This window comes from Biomphalaria glabrata, chromosome 17, assembly GCF_947242115.1.
Source record: "Biomphalaria glabrata chromosome 17, xgBioGlab47.1, whole genome shotgun sequence".
Taxonomy (NCBI): domain Eukaryota; kingdom Metazoa; phylum Mollusca; class Gastropoda; family Planorbidae; genus Biomphalaria; species Biomphalaria glabrata.
In genome coordinates this window covers 14,789,149-14,812,636 of record NC_074727.1, presented here as the reverse complement: position 1 = coordinate 14,812,636, position 23,488 = coordinate 14,789,149, and the positions used below count along the sequence as shown (strand labels likewise).

General features: G+C 32.6%; 1 protein-coding gene across 1 annotated transcript; it reads right to left on the bottom strand.

The window, feature by feature from the left end:
• Window positions 1-1,790: 1,790 nt before the first annotated feature.
• LOC106055578 (adenylyl cyclase-associated protein 1-like) lies at window positions 1,791-22,980 on the bottom strand. Its single transcript, XM_013211882.2, has 13 exons — window positions 22,857-22,980; window positions 14,653-14,785; window positions 13,139-13,242; window positions 12,149-12,226; window positions 11,146-11,199; window positions 10,430-10,519; window positions 10,123-10,314; window positions 9,536-9,734; window positions 8,990-9,171; window positions 7,544-7,667; window positions 6,871-6,953; window positions 4,762-4,905; window positions 1,791-4,121 (listed from the first exon to the last, which is right to left on the bottom strand). The coding sequence occupies exons 2-13, from the start codon at window positions 14,762-14,764 to the stop codon at window positions 4,041-4,043; spliced, it is 1,443 nt and encodes a 480-aa protein (XP_013067336.2). The 5' UTR covers window positions 14,765-14,785; window positions 22,857-22,980; the 3' UTR covers window positions 1,791-4,040.
• Window positions 22,981-23,488: the final 508 nt, after the last annotated feature.

Here is a 23,488-nt window from a genome sequence, read left to right as displayed (position 1 = left end):
GGCCGTTACATAATAAATGGCATGTCCCGCACGGTTAGCCTGGTATAGAAAAGAAAAATGGCGGGGGTCTTTGTAGATCTATACGCAGCCTCTTGCAACGAGTCTGACCCACCCGCCAGACAAAACAGTGTACACTGTTTTCATACAGGCCGGTGAGAGGGAGCTCTTGTTCACTTTTGCTGGCCTAGAGTTCCAAGAGCTGAAGGCTCAACTTTACTTGACAGTTTAAGAAGAAGAAGAAGTCCCCTTTTATCACATCAACATAACGGAGGTGAGGGCGACCAGTTTTTCTTGAGCCAGACACAAGTTGTCCGTACAGAATGATTTTTGGGATGCGATTGTCCTCCATCCGGCCAACATGTCCGAACCAGTGCAGGCGGCGTTGCCTGATAACTGTAAAGATGCTGGGAAGGCCTGTTCTCGCAAGGATCTCAGTATTACACACTTTTTCTTTCCATGTTATTCTTAAGATTCTTCAAAGGCAGTGCAAGTGGAATGAGTTTAGTTTTCTCTCTTGCTTTGTGTAGGTTGTCCATGACTCACTGGCGTACAGTAGCGTGCTAAGAATGCATGCCTTGTAGAATTCCAATTTGGTCACCGTGGTGAGCTTCTGGTCTTCCCAAACTCTAGATCGGGAGTCTAGCAAATGTTGATGCGGCATTCTCTATGTGTTTTTTTTATCTCCTCTTCTAGTGACATGTCACCTTGAATTGTAGACCCAAGGTAGCAGAATTCGTTTATGCATCTAGCTTGTTATCATCAATGAGGATAGATGGTGGTGCTGTAGCAGGTGGTCCCATAACCTTAGTTTTCATTGTGCTAATGGTTAGGCCATACTCTTTGCAAACCTTAGAGAAGCAGGACATTAGTGACTGAAGCTCTTCTTGTGAGTGTGCTACTAACGCTGCGTCGTCTGCGAAGAGCATATCTCTTATGAGGGTGGTTCTGGTTTTAGTTTTGGCACTCAGTCTAGCTATATTTAGAAGTTTGCCATCAAATCTGGAATGAAAATATATGCCTTTAGTGGATTTGTTAAATGCGTGGTGGATTAGCATTGAAAAGAGTATTCCAAAGAGGGTTTTGGCCAGGACACATCTTTGTTTGACTCTGCTGTTTAAATTGAAACTTTAGGAGCAGGTGCTGTTGAATTGCACTGTACCCAACAATTTTGGTGGAAAGAGACAATAATATTTAACAGCATGGGTGGATAGCCTATTAACTGTAAGATTTTAAAGAGACAAATATAAAATATTTAAGTCAAATATTATTAAGTAAATATAAGTCAATAATATCTTAAGGAATTGAAAAAAGTCCAAAAGATTTTTTTTTTAAGTTTATGTACTGACATTTCAGACCATTTATTTGGTTCCTGTTATTATCACATATTAAGACTAATTAGTAGATACAACATATTATGTATCTACTATTTGCATAATTTTATAACTATTTAATACCCCTTAAAATTAAAAAAAATAACTTTTTTTTTAAGACTGTATATTTTTTAGTATGAACTGAAAACCATTGTAAATAAGCATATAGTTACAACATTAAAAATTTTTTTTTTTTAATTTGAACTCTAAAAATAACCCAAATTTTAGATACAGTTTTGATGAGTTGAAGTTTTGTTTTCAAGTAAATAATTGCACACAGCTAGTAGCAAAGTACAATTATTTCAGCTACATGTATAATATAAAATCAAGAAATATATAGCCAAAGAACAAAGCATAATGCTAGTATAATATAAATATAACAGCAAGAATATTTTAGAATTTATTAAAACAAATTTAGAACATGCTTCCAACTTTATTTTCACAAAATAATTTCAATATGTTTGCAATCTAATTTTCATACATGCAATATTTTTAATAAATGAAATGCAGCTTCTGAAAATAAAAAAAAGAAGCAAAATTTTCAAACTATCGACAACAAATTATCCTAAACAATCACAGCAATAAAATCAGTATATTGCTAAGTAAAAAAAAAATCTTTGTAATGGTCAAAGTGTGTTTGCTTAAAAGAAAAAGCATGTTAAAAATTCAAAACAATAAAATAAATGTATTTTGCAAATTGATCCATTTATTTCATTTCAAATGAAACAAACAAAAAAAATAACCTGTGCAAAAAAAAAATGGTTAGAATATAATTTTGTTATTACATAACATCAACAAATAGAGATAACAGTTGTTTAAACTGATAAAAAAAACTTTACAATGAATTTAGAAACACAAACAAGTTACAGGAATATTCATGGCATGTCTATCTAACCAGCTAACATGCCAAACCATACTAAATAGAATGGAAGTAGGTGTTCTATACAGGTTGATACCTCTTCTCTTATAAAGATGTTAAGCTGTACCTACAACATAAAAGTAGACACTGTTTATTTTTAAAGGAAATATTGATTAAAATTGTTTAATTTTAGTTCATTTTGAAGTTATTGTACTAGTGCCTTTAGCATTAATATTAAGTAAAAAAACAACAAAAAAAACAAAACAACAACAACGGTTTTAACAGAATTATCTTTTTAAAAAAGTCAGCTAACCTCTGTCAAGGTCCCCCATGTCATTCTTGCATTTCCAAAAGTTCCTGGTGTTAAGCAACAGGCAAGGTACATAAGACATAAACAGAGAAATGTTTCAAGGCACCCAAGATATATACTGAATATACTGATAATAATAATAATGACAAACTGATTTTTAAAGCTAAATATAAAAAGTAAAAAAAAATGGAGAGGCTGAAGTTACTTCATAAACAGTTATCCTCCTCTAAACAATTCCCATAAACAATTTTTTTCAATCACAAGAAGGTAAACAAATCTTAAGATGGCTGTGACTTTGCCAAACCAATGTACTGCATTAGCCTTTAGTAAAAAAATAAAAAAAAAAAAAAAAAAACCCACACATACTTTTTTCAATTTCATGTATTGATGTTATTCTGAGATAGAAAATCACAACTGATTTCTAGCCCTTAATACATTTCATTTGCATCTATTCCATTTTATTTCACTGTAATAGCTTGTCACAAGTATGTAAAAGACTAATCAGCGCAGTATGAAATTGTAGTATTTATAATACACACGCAATTATTCGTTAACATAAGAATCTACTGATACCTAAATTCTTATTTTTTAAAAAAATGGAATAAAAGTATCCAGCTTTTATTAAGATAAATTTGTCAACCTAGGTAAAAAAAAAAATAATAGTTAGCAGTTTACATAGCTAAGTCTGTGTCACATCACAGATCTTAAAAGTTCTTCAGCAGATGACTCATTATCTTTTTTTAAAATGTCTGTTCTAATTTTAAATGTAGAAGCAATGCTTGATCAACTGAATCTGCAAGTGAAAGATCATCTTCATATTCTTTTACCAAATGTAAAAAAAAAATGTTCTTGAAGTTTGATCCTATTTTTTTTTTATCAAGTGATTGATTTAGAAGTAAAAATAGTCATGAAACCTACTATCACTTAAAAAATTATTTGAAATGTGAGAAAACTGTAAAGATAGAATAAGCTGCAGGGAAGAGCACTAAACAGAAAAGTGAATGATACAGCAAAATCATCGCTAGCAACAAATAGAAACTAATACTTTTTTTTGGTCTAAAATTAATGTTTTAAATTAGGGAAAGAGAGAAAGATTACAATTGAATATAATGCCTTTGATATACATGAATATATTTAAATAAATAATGTGGCACTCTAGTAGTAAATTATCAGCACGTACACAAGGCTATTTGGCAATGTGATTTATCTACATTATACAAGTTAAGATATGATTCCAAAGTGTCACTTATTATTGCAAGATCAGCAGGTCAGACAAAAGCCACATCACCAGAGTAAACTCTACATGGTAAATAAATGAAATGGAAACAAAATGTACTAAATGTTGTATTTTTTTTTCTCTTATAAATTAAGCAAAGAAAGAAATTGAGCGGACCAAAGGGTACATGTTGTTCTTGAAGGTAATATGCTCCTCAATCATCCTTCCAGTTATCTTTCTCATTGCAAAAAAAGCTGTAGGCTGCATCAGGAGCTTCTACGTTGTTTATATATTGTCGGATATGGTGGTTACCATGGTTTTACCATCATATTTTGTCTTGAACTGTTCTGGGAGGGCAAACTCTTTCTGTGAATGGAAAGAAATGTTAATCACTCTAGGGCTGACATACAGAACTAAGACTTTGGCTTATAAAACCAGCTAACTTGCAAAAGAATGTTTTTAGAAAACAATGATAATAATTGTTGAGAAAAATCATGATTTATAATATTTACAGGATTCAGTTATGGTAAAAAAAATAATTTTTAATTTTCAGGAAGCTTCGATTTAACCTTCTTTATTAAGCAAAAACTGTCAGTCACAAAGTTTTTCGTAGTTTAAAGATCACAGCAGTTCATAGAAATTAGAGCATAATTATTTATTTTTATGGAAAGACCAAATATTAAAATACAGCTGAGTTCTAAACACATTTTTTAAAAATCTATAATGACAAGTTTACAGTGTCATTGATAAAACTAGTTCCAGAAATGAACTTCCCATTTGTTTCAGTGATAAACATTTTATCAGCATTACGATCAGAGGCTTTTGTCTCGAAAAAAAAAAAAAAGCTATAGAAACCAGATCAGTTAGATTGACACAAAGGTATATGGCCACAAAATTCACAATCAGAGGTGTATGGACATGGCACTTCTTTTGAAGTGTATGGACACAGAACACCCAACTGACACCTCAGTGCGCTGTCAAGCATAAAACTAAAAAGCAAACTTACATAATCTCCATCTCCCTGTGGCACTAAAATATTCATCTCTGAGGACTTGGCAGTCACAATCTCAACATCCAGAGAAGTGGGGCTCAAGTAAACCAGGCAACCATCAGTTTTGTCAATACTCAATGTCGGAACTCTACCAGTCACCTAAATAACATAGTTATGGTTAAAACTAGAGATCACTGCACACTTTTAATACATACAATGGACTAATTTTCTGACCTTACTTTTAACCTTCCATTTTCCAAAAATACTTTGAAAAAAAAACCCCCACAAAGCTTCTAAGTGTAATTGCATCAATTATTTTGGATCAGTCGTGGGATTAAATTTTGTCATTGATCTAGACTAACAATATTAAATCTATGCAATTAAAAATATTTTTACCAAATGTTTTTGTTTAGCACTATTTCATACTTTTAGCTATCTCACTATGCTATGATCCTATCACTTGTCTGGACCAAAAAAAGTTGGGAAGGGGAGGGGGAAAGAAGGGAGTATCTGGGTAAATGTTACCGAGACCACTTTTTAAATCCATTAAAAAAAACTTGTTCAGCAGGGCTCAAGCCTCCTCAAGGGGACTAATTCAACTTATACCACCACATCTGTCACATACTACTTCTTTCCCTTGTTCGATAACAGACAAAATAATTAATTACCAATAGTTAATACAGTAATTTTTTTTAAAAATTGATTCTTGTTTTGTCAGGTAAAAGAAATTTGTGCAAAATTTCAACCTGATCTGAGATTGGGTGTTGGAGAAATAATATGTACAAACTTTTACCAGACAGACAGAAAAAGTTGATTTAAGCTTTGTAAAACCAGTTGTAATTTAGTCCTGGTATTTTAAATAGTTTTCATATGCAAGAGCCAAACTTAAAAGACACTGGCATTGAAGTCTTCAGAGAGGAAGTTAATATTTATGAGAAAAAAAGCTATTTAACTTGACCTAAGTGATGTCATCATCATAAGATAAGAGTTGTCTTCCAGTCCGAAGATTAAGGAAGAATGCTACAATTTTTGTCACAACTATCATGACTCAATTGTAGTCTGTCAACATTATATTTTATACAAAAAATAGGTGCTATGCCTCATTGTTATATTTACCATGGCATTAAAAAATGTAAATAACACTGAAGTATTGTGGCTAATTGGCACATGATGAGGGCAATGATTGAATGAAGCCTAGTATACAGGCTTATAGCTATTAAAGAAATAATTTTAATTGCAGAAAATATTCTTGTATTTAACTGATGGCCAAATTATAACACTAACTAAAGCCACATGAAAAGATAAGAATAAGAGACCTTGTAATAAATTACAATTGTGATTATAAAACACTGGATCTATTTTGAAAAATTCTTTAAATTTCTTATATTTCAGCGCCTAAAAAATACCTTTAAAATATGAGAATTAATCCAAATCACAAGAAAGATGATGCCTATTATAAACTATCCCAACAAGATCAACGTCTAATCTTTCGACTCAGGACCGGACACAACAGATTGAGACAATGTATGTTCCAGAAGCTCAAAACTGGAACCAGTGAAATCTGCCCATGTGGAGAGTCACCAGAGAATGCTGACCATGTCCTTCAAAACTTTTCTCTTTACCATGAGGCCTGTGCAAGACACTGGCCCCAAAACACCCTAATAGAAAGAAAACTATAAGGAGAGCTCCCTGATTTGGAAACCACTGCACAGTTTCTCTCATATATTGGTCTAGTCATCTGAACCCTCCAACAAAAAATGAGAACAGGGAAGAAGAATTAGAATTAATGTTTTTGTTCGGTAATTACTTTTTTTTTTTTTTTTTTGATGCACCCACTGAATAAAGATCCTAACTTAATATTTAAAAAACAAAAAAAAATAAAAAATTAATAAAATCAAACCATTTATGTAGTTAATTTTGTATTGCCAATTTAAATGTGATTGATAAAAAAAACTCCTCAGAAAGAAACACCAATATTACTAACGTATAAAAATTATTTTTTTTCATCATTTAGTAAGCCATCATCACCAAAAAAAAAAAAGAGCAAGCCAATTATTTTCCTAGTCATAGTCAAGTAAGCTGTGGGCATAATTTTTGGACTAACTACACCAAGAGTAGACTGACCTGCGCCTGCATGCTCTGACAGTTGACAAACTCCACAGAAGAAACAAGGTCATCAAACACCACTGCTGTCTTTTTACATGAATCTACAACAAAAAGGTTTCATTCATCAGTAAAACAGAGATACAGTCTGCTATTATAACGTTTGAATGTTTTACTGCTATTATAAAATTGGGATGTTTTACTGATATTATAAAGTTTGAATAATCGGTGGCACAACTTTGTCCTATAGAATTTATATCTAAGTATTAAGTCTACTAGACTTGTAGAATTATAACAAGTGTTTATTTGAAAAGTTTGAAATATAGATAATAAGATTTATTAGATTCATTTAAAAATAGTATAGATCTACTAGATCTAGATTATTGATCTAATTAAGTAATTATTTGAATATTATATCTATCTGATTTTATGTACATTTAGATATAGATCTAATAAAAAAAAAAACAGATCTAGTCTAAAATAATACATCTAGCCTGCTCTATATTTGGTTCTACTTCTAAATTCTTGAAAAATCTCTATTAGCTATAGACTAGATCTAGTCTAACTCTAGCCAACTAGTTGACTAGTCTACTTTCTTTAGATCTAGACTTCTAGTCTAAGGCTAGATCTAGATTAGAAAAGCCAGGAGAAAGAGAATAAAGAACATAGTGCTTTAGTAAAGAATACACTATACCTAAAATGATTGAGTTGACCTTGCCCTTGACCTGTATCACTGAGCCTTCACACTTGTAAATGTAAACTGTCTGCTTGATCTCAGTGTTGTCAAGGATAATGTTCTTGTTGTCTTTATGGTATTCCTAGAAAAACGAATGGCTCGGTTATTAAGGTCAATCACTTATGTTATTAAATTGTATTACTTTAGAAAATCGCCAACATTATATCAATGATTTGGTCCTTAACAACAACCATTAATAGAAGGACTTTTGGGATTTAGTTTTCTTGCACCACCAGTATAAGACGTAATTGTAGCCCAGTTCTTTTGTTTTGTTTTTTAGCTGATTAATGTAAGCTTTGACTTAGGTCCTCCTGCACCATTGGGCGCATTGGGTGGTAACCTGTCTCAACAAAGATCTGTCAATGGCAATGTCTAAAGCCTCTTCCCACCTGGTGTCCACTGCTCTGAGGTCCTCCATGAAAGTGTGGCATAAAGTTATATGAGGACATCCCTGTTTGTACTTTCCTAGTATTGGCCTCCATGTCATAGGATTTCCTTGTTTGAGACTCGATCTCTCGCTTAGTCTTAGTCATTTTTGTTAAGCTACATTTAGTCTTTTCTCAGTTTTTTTGGCAGATGACTTCCATGTTTCGGATGCTGTAAGCACCAACTGTTTTTTTTTTGTTAACAAGTGCATCTTGTCTAGCACAACTTGATCACCCCAAATAATTTATACATTCTGTTCTACTTTTTCTCATTTCCCCCCCCCCCCCCCCCCCCCCAAGGTACCATGGAAACAAACACCTTCATTCTTGTCACAGTGACCCATTTATGACCCAGGGATCGTTTTTTGAGCTGTTTGTTGGTCCGAAAGTTGGCATCATATTTATTAATCTCCCTGACAAATGTTTGCACTAAATTGATAGTCAAAAAAGAGCATAAAATATTCTATTTGGTGCTAATCCCTTGTTTCTCAAATGGGTCTTCTCTATCCAGCCACCCACCCTTACCTCTAAACCATGTTACCTAGAATAGACATCGTCAACACATAGTAGATCTAGATCTAGTACTAGTGTAAACTTAAATTTTAAAGCTTTCCTCAATACCCTTATTTTTATTGGGTTATCATAGTTTAAATAAAATCAGAGTCAGTGAGTTTGCTTTCATCAATATCAACGGCTGACATGTTAAAATTTTCACCTCTCACTAGCTAACTTCAAAAAATCAATACAAAAAAATTATCGCGTTAAAACAGCGAAGGAAGCCGCCATTACAGTCTATTAATGTGTAAAAATAGTAAGAACTAATCTGATTGGGTGATACTTCTTCTTCGGTGGGTGATACAAACACTGGCCAACCAATCTTGTGGTTGGAAAAATTTCGCCAAATAGCTTTGGGCCGATATATCTGCGGGGTCATCTTAAGAAGGTTAAATAAGACATTGATTTTTGGTGAGAAACTTACAACAACCCATTTCTTGTCTTGCAGTTCGATGAGGGGAGGCTTAACAGGTGCCACAGCATTTTTGGCCCCTGGCTTGGGGGAGGTCTGTGGCTTAGCCCCAGGAGTTGGCTTGAAAGGAGCAGGACCTTGACGTAATGTTGGATTTTTGTGAGTCTTCATGTCATCAGTAACTTTTTTCAAACCTTTAAATGCACAAAAATGATAATGTACGTCTTGCGTTGATCTTTAAAAAGGCAAACAAATATATATATTCAAATGCAAAATTATTTATAATATCATCATTACCAAAATTTGTTTCGAAAAATTTTCTGAACCAAATTTCAACATGAAAATATGTAATTTTATAGAGTTTAGCAGCTAGTCTTAGGGATTGGTAAAGCTTGTCCAAGACAAAAAAAAGGTTAGCCAAAAAGGAAAATTTTTTTTTTTTTGCTTTTAAGAAAGGTGTGCATATCAACTTAATAAGTGTTCATAACTTTTAACAAATGCACTTAACAACTTAAATAATAAAAGCACACCAGAACAACAACTGACCAACATGCATACCTTTTGTTACATCCTCTCCTTTGTTAAGCTGGGCAAACAGGGCAGCTTTAGCATCATCATCCTTCTTACTGGAGCTTGAACTCATGTCTGGTGGTGGTGGTGGCCCTGGGGGTGGAGGTGGTGGTGGGGGACCACCTCCAGCTGGGGGAGGAGGTGGGGTGGCAGCAGAAGAAGCACTAACAGATTTAGCATCTCCTCCCTGAAAAAAAAAAAGCTATTGCCTTTAATTTTTACCCCCATTTTTCATTAAAAGAAAATTTTACAGCATCTAAAAAACATGAAAACAAACATTTAAAAAGATCTTTTAGTTTTCTTGTATATCACTCTATTATGGTTTATCATTTGTAAACATTACACATTCAGGTTAAGCACAAGAGATCACAAAAACATGCAAACAAATAAGGCATCAAAATGATTTATTAGGTTTAATTTGTGACAGCTATAAATAGTCTGCCTCCCCTCCCCACCCTTCTTTTCAAAACAGACAGTTGGGGATGAATTATGTATAAATGTAGCATGATGTAAGAAATATAAATAGTTTCTTGCTTGTAGTGCTTATATAGGAAAAACTTAGTAATGTCCCTAACCCTTGGATTCCAAGACAATCCTGTAGTGTGATACTGTTTAATGTAGTTCTGCAGCTCCGTCAGCGTTGCAATCCAAGATCTGCACCACTCCACATGATTAGGGTCTTTCTCTTTGTAGTCTTTCAGTACCCTATTTGTATAGAATGTCCCTGCATCTGACAACTCCTTGACAAAGGGACCAGGAGCAGGTGTCTAAAATAAAACAATAAGTCAGGTTATAACTACCAAAACAAAAACAAAAGCAAGCAACAACAAAAAAAACAAAAAAAAAACAACAACATTTTTTGTAAATGTGTTCTCAACTTACAACAGTCACCCATCCAAGGGAAGCTATTGACTCACTGATGGCAGATAAATGGTTAAAAAGTTCACTTCTACGATTGTTCTCGCGAAATTCCTGTAGAGAAAAATAGAATAGAATAAAGTAATGTAAATAAATATTATACTTCAAAAGAAATGATTTAAAAATATATGTAAGAAACAATAATTTTGTTCTGGAATGTAACCTGATTGAGCTTTATGGGATTTTAGGTAAATAAGCATGGAAATGTAAACCTAGCATGCATCAGGAATGGGGATAATAAGTGATTAAAATTTATACTGGAATGAGATTTCATGAAAAAGCCAAAACAAAAAAAAACATAGCATGATTAATCAAATTTTAGTTTAGTTGAACAAGATTAATGATCTATTTCAAGCACAACAATTAATTTTAATCAATAGCATTCAACATTTGCTGTGGTCTAGTTGAGACCCATGTACTTACTGACTGCTTGTTTCAGTCAAAAGGTTGTCTTTTTTTTTTTTTAGCCCAAAGCAGAAGTATTACAACAGACCTACTATTTTATTTTTTTTTAAAACTATTTCTCATACTGACTCTGTCACACCTACTAAAAACTATTTCAGAAACAAGTATCAAATCAAAGAAGAGCTTATTACAGTTGTTGAAGCATCCTTCCTTTCCATTTGTAAAAATAAACTAGTACCACTAACAACAAGCTTATAATATGTTATCAAACCTACTTGCACTGCTTGCAACTTGGAAGCTGATGGCTGCAAGAGTTGCATGAAGGCATTCTGAGAATAAACAAGATTTGGATTTAGTGGGTCATAGCAGTCAAAACTTGTAACAAAGCCTTGAACAATCACAGTACAAAAGAACATTTTATTTCTCTTTCTATAATACTTGTAAATCTAAGCCCTATGCAACTGTGTATGTACGTACCTATATCTACATATTTATATCTTACTTTATGTTCAACATCTAATTGACAATTAGAAGAAGAAGAAGAGTTATCATAGTTATGGTTACAACAATGTGTAGGCTGGTCAGCAGTACACACAAAAATGCGTAGGCTGGTCAGAAGTACACACAACAATGTGTAGGCTGGTCAGCAGTACACACAAAAAAAATCACATCTAAATTGCATTACCAATAATTAGCATGAATTGGCACAAAAGAGATCTTTATTATCATTAGCAAATAACAAGAGAATTTGATTTTCAATAGCACATCCAGAGTATGTGACAATGCATTACTTGCACTTACATTGAGCATAATGAAGGAGACAGTACAATCTTTTTTTTTTTTTAACAGTGCTTTTATAGTGTTCAGAGATCTAAGCATAACAGGCTGTAGACAGACAGATAATACAAACAATATTTCCCTACAGAGACCAAAATATATAATAATGCTATCCCATGGACATTGTTAGGGGTGTTACTGATGAATTCTGTGCTGTGGCAAGAGCCATCAATGCTTGAAAGTCCCCAACTCTTAAGTTTTCTTGACTTCAAACACAAACCTTAGTACCCATTAGTCCTGTTTCAACTCCAAAATGAAAACCTCAGTCCCACCTGGATTTGAACACTGGACCCCTTGGTTTGGAAACAAAGTGCTTCATTCTGCCACTATTTGATCAGTCATATACTTTTGTGCTATGAAATACTTTCGAATAAACCTTTCAAGATTACTCTAACATGAGCATGAATTCAAGCAAGACAACTCAAAAAAGACTATGCTTACCTGATCTGGCTGTTTACTTTTAGAAGCAACAACAAGAAAAGCTCTCTGAGCTTCAAAAGCTGACTTCACTAGGCTTGCCTGAAAATGCATTCACATGTACAAAGGCCTATAGTTACAAGCAAACAAATATATACTTCCGCTTTTTTTTTTAAAACTTCAAGGCTGAATACACTTTTACAATCTTTTTTTTTTACTTTAAGGCCAAATACACTTTTACAAACTTTTTATTTTACTTCAAGGCCAAATATATTTTTTACAATCTTTTTTTTAAAACTCAAACAATGCCTTATTTATTATGTTGGATTACAATTATGAAAAAAAATCATGAAACAGGAGAAATTGAAATGCAATGTACCTACACTCAATTTTCATGACAAAAAAAAGTTAGATCACAAAGAGAGTTCACACAAATTCAAAGACATCTTTTATTTCCAAACAACTATTGAAAAGTACTAACTGTCCTTTTTTAAAAATCTTGTTCTAAGAATGATTTATAGCTATAAGGATACAATACGCATAATTAATTAAAAAAAAAACAACAAAAAAACAAAATGACTCTTTTAGAAGACCATAAGTAGATATTACATACATTATAATGAAAGTTAGTCAAATCAGATTTGCAACAGTAAACCAAGTATACAAAATAAATTCCAGTAGAGTATAACATCAACTGCCATTTTCATCTTATTAAATATAGTAAAACATAACATGTACTCTTTTTGTGTGTGATAAGGATGACTTATATCCTGTTTTAAAATTGGTGTCTATGTAGATTTATGTGCAAACAATATTAATTTTGATGACCAAAAATTGAAGTTGCATGTTTTATTTCTAGCATAATGAAGTTGATGGTGAGTATATGATTTTCCAAAATAGTTTTGGTTTTTGACATTTAATGCCACAGACTAAGAAACACAGTCGAAAAGGCTTTATCCTAGCACTAAATATACATTGAAATGTAGGTTGTTGTTTTTTTAAATTGTCACTAACCTGGGTTTTAACATCTCCTCCAACTGTATTTGACAACGAAAGGTATTTAGCTAGAGGTCCAGAGATGATTTCATCAAAAGCAAGGACAAATGGAGACACAGCATCTATAAACAACATACACATAAGACTAGTCATTGAAACTGAAGGATCGCAAAAAAAAAAGTTTTCCCATTAGAGATTACACTAGTTTTTTAAGTAGGATAATTCAAATTGATTTTTTGTGTATTGTTTTTGGTATTATCTGGCAATTGGAATAAAGATAATAAAGAGAATAAAAATTAGACACTAAAATCCCAAACTTAAAAAGGAATAAATAATGATTTTTGTTGTAAGCAAATTATGGTGAAAAAAAAAAAAAAATATTGGGCCAAATTTAATAAATTGACCAATCTTTTTAGAAAATCCCAGTTGACTCTAGATGGCCAAACACAGTGACTAATCAACAATGATGCATGCATTAGCTGCACGTGGGTGTTGTGACATGCACATTTTGCTTCTTTTCATTTATGTCTAGCTGCATTAAATGGTGATATGTTCTTGTGTGTCTTTCTGTGATTACTATAAGCCTTGTATATACGCCTTGTATGTTGGCAAGCAAAGGTAATAACATAAACATTTTCTCATCCTGAAAAAAAAGGGAAATTACTACGAGGTATGACCATGATTAAACATTAAACTCCCACTGCTTTTTTTTTTTAATTTATGACATCAGGAGATTTACAGTTTATGATATGAAAAAAAAAAGGGAAAAAATATAACAAATTGTGAACATAGATTGAAGAAAAAAAACCTTAAAATATCCACACGTTGAGAAAGCTCTTTCTTTCTTGTCTATTGTTTATATTTTAGCCTTAAAAGTCCAAGAGATTATCTTATTATAACATAATTAGAATGTTCTTGACAGTTACATTCTTTGAAAAACAGCTATTCTTTGAAGATCCAACATTTTCAGTAATCCCAAACGCCACCAGTCCCAATTCATTAATTGTCTACTGTAGTAAAATGGACTTCTAAATGTTTATGCCACTAAACTTTAAGTACCAAAACAAATTATAGAACATGATCTAAATGCAATGTATAAAAATGGTCAAATAGCTCTGAACAAAAAGAAAATACTGAGAAATAAAATACAGTGATAAATTATTTTTACTAGAGACCTCAAATTACGTAACATAACGTTGATAATACTTGACATCTTAAAAAAATAATCAGACTAGTAAGAATTTTATATTCTGAACAGGATAAAGGAACACAAAATTATCAAAACAATTTTAAAGAGAAAATTAGCAGTTTATATTATACTAGCTAATTTCTTAATTTATGTGCTAGTTTCCAATTGTACAAGGGTATAAACACTATTTCAGTGATTTGAATTTAATTCTTTTACTTTCTTGATTAAGAATATATTGAGTTTAAAACTTAATATTTACAGGTCTAGCAATGGTTGCTTGCAATTAATGAACATGAACTATACTTTTAAGAAAAGCTGGTTAAGACAGAATTTAGACACCTACCAGATGAGGTATCACCCTGTGCCGATGTAGGAGACAGAGATGCCAGTGATTCAAGACGTGTAGTAACGGCTTCCAACCGGGACAACACAGACTGCACTTCTTTGCCTTCCATACTTTTCACTTGTGTTGTGACCTGAGAGGTTAAAACTTTAAGCTGTTTGGCTAAATCAGGTACAATACTATTTTTTATTTCCCAATCAGATTTGGCTTCAGATTCAGTAATGGCTTTGTTAAGTTTATCAATTTCTGAATTGATTATGTTAAGTTTGGCAGGGTCCAACATTGAATTAGTCCCAATATTACTCTGTGCAGCTTCTTTCGTGACAACCTTGTTATCAGTTTTCACTTCCGGCTTTGCAGAAGATCCAACGTTGGTGTCAATGCTGATCCTGACTTCAGATGTTTCAACTGGCTTTGACACCTGTTGGGCGACTGGTTTGACAGTGGGCTGATTAGTTTTGGCCTCTGCTTTAGCCTGAGTTGCTGGCTGCTCTGTTACTGGTGACTTATCCTGGTTGCTGATGGTGCCCTTTTTCAGTTCAGCAGTGGTGTTCTGTTTGTTTGGAGATGAAACTGCTCCCTTGCCTGTCTGGATGTTGACCTCCCCAGTACTGGACTTCTTTGTGGTTTCAGCTACAGTAATATCACTTCCTTGGGGACAGCAGCAGAACATTATGGCAGGAAATGATCAGGAGACATGATTTCTAGTGAAACTGTGGAGTCTAACACAATGAAGAAGTTTATTAAAGCTGTGGAAATGAATACAATTTAGACTCTTCAACAATTTGCAAAACTTTTGATGCTTTACCAACAAAATAAAAATGTATAAAAATAAAAAAGGAATTAGTGAATACAACTAGGACTTGTTGAAACCATGGTTACAGTTACTACAACACTAAAGTACATCACAACATATGGTGTGGCAATGTTGACTAATAATATATCATGAGGATTAACAAACAAAACAAACAATATACTGTGCATTCCATTGTATACATTTTATTATTGACAGTTAGTTAAATGAGAAATGAGGTATAACAGTTTACATAGCTCTGTCATGCAGGAGGATTAAAGAAAAACCAGTTAAATATTGATCTTTCAGAGTCATATCAAGCTTGAGTCAACAAGTAAGTTGGCAAGACAGAGTTGAATAATGTCTTCTTTAAGAAAAGCGATAAAGGTACACCAACAATATTGCTTTTAATTCGGCTAAAGTTTTATTTTTAAGTCCTTTCAAGTACAAAGTAAAGTTTCCCTTTTTGACCTTGCTATCTATGGGGCAGATGATGTTATGGTCATCTGTTTCTATGGCCAAAGTTTAACTAGCGGGGTGTCACAATGACCAACAGCCTTAACTTTCCTCAACTAAAGTCAGGTACCCATTAGAGTTGTGTGGACATTCTAAAAGGACTGAATTTTTGTATAATACTTCTTGTAATATGTTTTAAAAATTCACATAGCAATCATAAATTAAATAACTATATCCTAGAACAAATATGGGAGTACCGTTGAAAGTTATACTTTACAGTGAAATACTCGTAGATGGTTACTAAGCAAAAAGAAGGTGGTGAAAGGAGGGGGGGGGGGGATAGTTTATTACCACTCCTTTAGATAACTTAAATGAAAGTGATAAGTAGACTTTTTCTGCTGAACTATGGGTTTCTAATAAGCACCCCTCCCCCATCAGTAAAACTACAAATAAATGCATTAATAGCTATTAACATCAATTAGAAAAAGAAAATATTGGACTACAAACTAGTGCATAGGGGTCAGCAACTGTTGCTAAAAGTGTGACAAGAGTGGGTTTACATCACTATTTTTACATCAGTTATTAAATTCCTATTCTACTTCTAACAGTAAACATTCATCTTATTATTCCTAAATGTGAACAAAATTTGAAAGGCAAGCAATGTTTCAGGACAATTTTTGGCATTACTTTATATTCATTTGCTGACCCCTCATCTAGATATTTTGAAAATAAATAAATAAATACATTTTACAATTATGTAGCAAACCAAAAGAGAAAAAAAAATCTAGTGGCTAATCTAGAACATAAAAAGAAAATTACATGTTTCTTACTTAAAAATTAATGACTAAATTTGTGATGGATATCTTAGTTCATAAATTATTGCCATTTGAAAATGTTATCTAAATTTTTTAAATAAAAGAAAATATATGTGATAAAATTAAAAAATCAAGAGCATCACAGTAATGTCCATTTATTTAATGTTAAAATTTACAATAAGTAAATATAATTATAATTATTACTTTGTTAGATAAAGACATTTTTTTGTAATAGAATTACTGTAATACTTTTAAGAAATGGAATCATTCCATAACTAGTAACAAATAAAAAAAAAATAATTTTATTATTGAGGTTGTCACATGTAAAAAGCAGGCACACCCTAGTCTTAATGTGGCAGGCTCTTCAATTATTTAATAATATTATTATATTTTTAAATTGTGAACTACAAAATGTAATGCATTCTAAAAACTTAAAAAAATAATCTAGGAATATAATACTACATATATACATCTATGTCTAGAAACTAAAACAATAATTAGTCTTACTGATTCGTCAATGTTGGAGGACACCTTCTAACAGCACTAATAATAAAGCTCCTCAGAACACAATTTGTATGCTTTAAGCAATTTTAACCTTTACCCATCTGTATTCTAGCAATAAAGCCATTTTATAGATGCACAAATTGTATTGGTAAATGAAAATTATAATAATTTACATCATGAAAGTGTTAGGCTGTGCTCTATAATTTGATACACATAAAACAAGGTGTGCTCATTTAAGGAAAAAGAACACACCAGTGCATAGTAGCCAAACAATTATAAACAACACTATCCTGCAATGCTCTTTAAAAAAAAAAATAATAACCAAATCTTAATAATCAGAAAAAATATTATTTCTAGCTTTTACACAGAAATTACAAAAAAAAAAAAAAAAAAAAAAAAAAAAGTGACAAATACTTCATATGTTACTTTTACTAACAATATAATCACTATTTATATAATGTATTTGAATCTTGTATAAATATAGGAGACTGCATACAAAAGTGAACACAAAAAGTGAAGACCTTAAATGTATCTGAAGCACCCCAAATGTGAAAAGCCATTACTGAAGCATTTGCCAAAAGTAACGGGGAATCTGTGTTTAAACAAAAGTTGAAACTAATATTAAGTCTAAATGAAACAAATAAATATCTAATTGAAATATACATTCAATGTTAGAGGTGAGCATGACTACAACAAAAGTTAAGTTAGAAAACAACTATCAAGTGTGCTCCTTAAAACTCACAATTATTTATAAGGAGATAATTATAAACAACATTCAACTTTGGCATATATCATACTGATAACTTAATACTTGAATCTGAAAGATATATTTAAATACTTTTTTTTTCAGTACTTAATGTTTAGTAAACTTTTCAAAAATGTTCTTTCTAGCTATTTTTTGGAAGGTGTAATGTCTCCTATAAAGAGTCTTATAAATTATGAAAGATTTCATTGTTCTTTTAAACAGAGATAATCTTTGAATAATTATTTGAGCTCAGGAGTTAAGAAACAAAATGAAAAAAAAAAGCAAATACAGTGGAGTCCCGATAATTTGAACTTCAGTAATACAAATGTTTGCTTAATCCGAAAACAAAATTAGGATATTTTAAGGACTAAAAAAAAAAAATAGATGGAACAGTGAATAAGTGTATCGTGTGCTAAAAATTACACTGCCAAATTATTATATGCTTGCCAAGCTTGGACAATGACTGCAGATCTCAAGAGGAGGATCCTAGTAAGATTGAGATGCTACAGAAAGATCCTAGGTACCGGTATCACTTACAAAGACTGCAGAATAACAGGAAAGATTAGAAACAGGATATTGGCAATTGGACACCACGATGACCTGCTAACTATCAAAAAAATGCAAGCTTTAATTCTATGGCCACATCACAATGTCCTCTGGTCCACAAAGACCTTCCTTCAGGGAACAGTACCAGGAAATGAAGAGACAAACAGAGAAAGCAATGGGAAGACAATATAAAAGAATGGACAAGCCTGTCAATGAAAGAAATTCTATCCAAGGAAAAAGAGGAATGGAGAAGGATGGTCAACAGGTGCCCTATTTCAACAAAGGTATATAGCTTTGTAGGTCTGGACATCATATAAACTGTACTTTAAGTCAGTCAAATGGAATACTGTTTGAATAACTTATAAATGTTTGGAAATTCGTAGAAAATAGTCCCAGGAAGAGTATGTTAATATTATTTAGTAATGTGTGATAAATTGCATGGCTGCAACAGTACCATACTGGTACATACATTTTAAAATTGATATAGTAATATATGTATGTCTGGTTGTGCGGTTTGCAAGGTGGACTGTCATTCTGACTTATATATATCGATGGTTCTGGGTTCAAACCCTGCCTGCTCCCATCCCCTGTTGTCCTGCAGGAGGTTTGGAATAAGAAGTAAATTATCTTCTCTAAAGGAACAACCGAAACATGGAAAACATTTATAAACATTTTTTTTTTTTTAGAAAACTACTTTGACTGTAGAAGAAACATTTTGCTAGCGTCAAGCATTTCATGTACAGAATGGGTTAGTTTCCGATAGATGATATAAAATAAACTGTGCTTATCACTATATCCTGTACCAGTTTATGTAAGTACACATTGTTTGTCATAATTATGTTTATTTGAGTAATAATTTGGCTTAATCGGAAATATTTGTAAATCCAAAATCATTTCATGCTATCAGGACTCCACTGGATTAAACTAGCAGGCAAGCAGTCCAGGCAAGAAGTATACCAGACATAAAAGAAATTCAAGCAAGAAAATGTGTCAAGATTAAGAAACCATGTCTACAATGTTGATGAGAATCATCATAAACAGATCACTAGACAAATATTTACTCTTTATGAATGCATCTTAAGAAATTCATAGTGAACTGTGACAGGAAAAAATTAATGTGATAATAATAATAGAGAATACTAATAAAGAAGAGATTATTTCTAGGAATCAATTATGAAACTGTGAATGAATTCAATGATTATATTTCACTTAGAGCTCAGGCGTTGTGAAGCAAACCTCTAAAAATGTAACATGCCCAGAGTTAAATTTTCATGCAATAAACAGCACATGCCCACTAGGTGTGGGTGCCAAATCTACTGACTACTGCATTCCTAACTCATGATATACTAGGAGATGATACTAGATCTGTACTCTAATAGCCAGGCATGACTAGATCTAGAGTTCAGAAGACGTTTGACCAGAATCTAGAGAGTGCAGATCTAGATTTATAGATCTATAATAATAATCTAGGTCCGACTCAATATATAATACATTAATATATATTTTATAGCAATTGACATTTCATAATACTTAATTGTCTTAATAACAGATATAAATATTTTTTTATAGTTTAATTAAGAAGTCAAAATGTTAATGTACTAGTCTAGATAATCTATAATTTTCTCTAGTGAATCTTAGTGATCTATCCTCTCCAAAAGATTTTACTTATTTATAATGAATAATAATGATAATCTACGAGATCTATGCATACATCCTTGTTACCAGAGATGTCTTTTTTAACTAGAATCTATCATATGTATAATGTATTTAACTATGTATAGTATAGATCTACTCAAGTACTGATCTAAAGTCCAAAGTGACTAAAGACTAAAGTTAAAGTCTTAGTCTAGACTATATATAAGATATAGATCTATTCTATATTAGACTTAACTAAGTCTATAGTCTGGATAGTTATTATCATGGACGTAGCCAGGGGAAGGGGTTTCAACCCCCCCCCCCCTTGCGGGGTGGTGGGTGAGGGGGTCGAAATTTAGTGACTGATTTTTTGCTTTGATTTTGTTTTTTGTAGGAGAGATTTTAATACTAAACCATCACTTGCCCCAGCACAGTCAAGGGGGTTTTGAGTTTAAAACCCCCTACCAGGGTTTTTTGCAGTTAAATCCCCCTCTTCTAAAGCAAATTACACACTCAAAATTCTATGAGCGTAGCCAAAGGGGTTTTGAGTTTAACCCCCCCCCCCTTCAGCGGGGTTTGAAGGTAAAAAATACCTCTTTAATATTAAAAACAAAGCAAATTACACACTCTAAAATCTATGAGCGAAGCCAAAGAGGTTTTGAGTTTTAAACCCGGGGTTTGAAGCTAAAAAAAATACATCTTCAAGCAAATTAGGCGCTCAAAATGCTATGAGCGTTGCCAAAAGGAGTTTTAAGTTTAAACCACCCTTCAGAGGGGTTTGATGCTAAAAAATACCTCTTCAATATAAAAAAGGGAAATTACACACTAAAATTATTTGAGCGTAGCCAAGCCAATTGGGGGTTTTGAGTTTAAACCCCTCTACTACAGATGACTTTTTTTAAAAGTTTAAAACCCCTCCAGATGGTTTTGAGTTTATAATCCCCTTACAGAGCATTTTGAGGTGGAAAACCTCTATCTCCATATATTATTCTAAAGCAAACTACAGTTACCATGACCGTAGCTAAATGGTGTTTTGAATTTAAAAAAAAAAACAACTCCAGAGATTTTTTAGTTTAAAACCCCCAACAAATGATTTTAACGATAAAACTTCTATATAAAATCTAAAGCAAAATACAGTCACCTAATTCCAAGAGCGTATTCAAGAGAGTTTACACATTTCTTCCAGTGGCGGGGCTCCATTAATAAAGAGCAGTAAATAGTCATCTTCCGAAATTGAAAGACACTAAATGTGTCTTAACAAAGATGGCTAAGACAGATTTTAGAGATCGGGTTTAAATCAAGGAAATCCTATGCCGAACTGGGAATCGACCCCTTAGTAAGATAGTGACAGAGGGTCGCATGAGGTTTGCGGGACATGTTCTCCGACAAAATGAATAACGTATAATTAGAGTTGAGATGACATCCTAGTACAACTTGGTGCCACACATTCATGGAGGTCCTCAGAGCAGGTGGGAAGAGGCTTCAGACATTACCAGTGACAGATTTTTGTGGAAACAGCTTGAAGGCAAATGCGCCGAGCGGGAGAGTCTAAGTCAGTAAGAATAGCACATTAGGTTTAAAAAATAAAACTTTTTAATAGCAGGAAAATGCACTGTAGATACCTCAGAATATATGCATTTTGTTGGCTTTCAATACCAGAAATAGTGCTTGGCTCAGCCCCACGCTGGGGGAGCTCCAAGCGCTCCCCCAGACTCCTTTGCGGGCAATGGCAGGGGGTCTACAATTTTTCCACTAACTCAAGGAAGAACCTATTCAAGGGCACAATAAACGTCTTTCGAAAGAATGAAGGGTCAGAATGTAATAAAGAGGGACCGCCCCTCCCGAAAAAAATCCTGGCTACGCCCATGGTTATTATAATTTATAGACTATAGATCTATCATCTAGTAGTAGAAATAAGTAGATCTATAGTTAGTCTATAGATCTAGTTAAGTCTATGTCTATCTATACTGTCTTAGTCTATACTCTACTATTATTATGCCTTATACGCCTAATACGGCTATACTATAACTATAGCCGTCTATAGACTATAAATAAAAAATAAAATATTATATTAATTATATCTAGATTATACTAATTATAGATTTTATCTAAACTATAGTGAATAGTGACTGTCTATAGATCATATTTATATTAGATTAGTCGATTAGATCTAAGAGAAATCTAATCATCTAGATTACTGATTAGTCATACTATTACGAGAGTAGACTCTAGATCTAGTAGGTAGATTTACTACTAATTTTAGACTAGTAAATAAGTAATCTTATTAAATCTACTAATAGTAGTAATACTATAATACTACTAACTACTTTACTAGATCTAAAATATACTATTCTACATCTAGTTGTCATAGTAGACCTATACTGTAGTAACTGTACTATACTTATATAGCTACAGTTCACACTATAATACTGGTGTGATTACACTTTTTTATACTAATACAGTTAATGATATTAATGATCATGATTAGATCTATAATGAAATGAGATGAGTTAATAATAATAAATACTAAAATAGAGAGTAACTGTAAATACTAAAACTGTCTCAGTGTCTGTAACTCAGAACTGATTAATAAGATCTGTATCTGACTATCTCTGTTTGCAATTAATACAGTGCACTTAGATCTAGCTTTCAACCAGAAATATGACTAATTTGTGATTTATATAGTATCGAATATATTAATTTCACTTACCGACAATGACTAATCTAGATCTAGATCTAGAATCTATAAAAGGTGAACAAGTTATCGGCTCTTATTCACTTATTTTTGTTTCTTCCGTGTTGGAGGGCGAGGTCACCGGAAACATCCCACAATTCTGTAAAAGGAAAATAAAATACTTTAGACAGACCGGCGTTTTACTAACCATGGTCTGCGGAACGGATAAGGCCCACTAATGACTAATACATAGATCTAGATTTCTTTCTAGCCTACATCAAGTTCTAGGACTTAATTTTTGTCTATTTTGAAGAAATTTATAAAATAATTCAATTACTCAAACGATTAATAATAATCTTCAAATAGGCCTACAAAAACAAAATGTAATAAAATACACAGAAAGACACAAAGATAAAGGTGCATTCCTCGTTCAATATGCTAGGACAAATTTGTACAAATGCTCTTTCTTCCCTAGCGCTATTAGATCTAGAGCATGGAATGGGTTGCCTGAGCTAGCCAGGAAAACCAGTGACTTGGCAGAATTTAGGTCATTGCCATGGTAATGCATGACTAAATGCATGATGCGTAGGACGTAATCATCTACTTTTTTGAAGTAACATCTGTATAATATAAGATAAGCTTAAAATCAACTTGACTCAATGAATTTG

What these genes read in the sequence shown, in the direction of transcription:
- LOC106055578 (XM_013211882.2), bottom strand. Translation starts at nt 14,764, where the DNA reads ATGGAAGGCAAAGAAGTGCAGTCTGTGTTGTCCCGGTTGGAAGCCGTT. An exon ending in GATTGTCTTGGAATCCAAGG is followed by an intron (nt 9,735 to 10,122) that starts GTTAGGGACATT and finishes TTTTTTTTTCAG; the next exon opens with GGAGGAGATGCTAAATCTGT. An exon ending in GTCAGAGCATGCAGGCGCAG is followed by an intron (nt 4,906 to 6,870) that starts GTCAGTCTACTC and finishes TATGTTATTTAG; the next exon opens with GTGACTGGTAGAGTTCCGAC.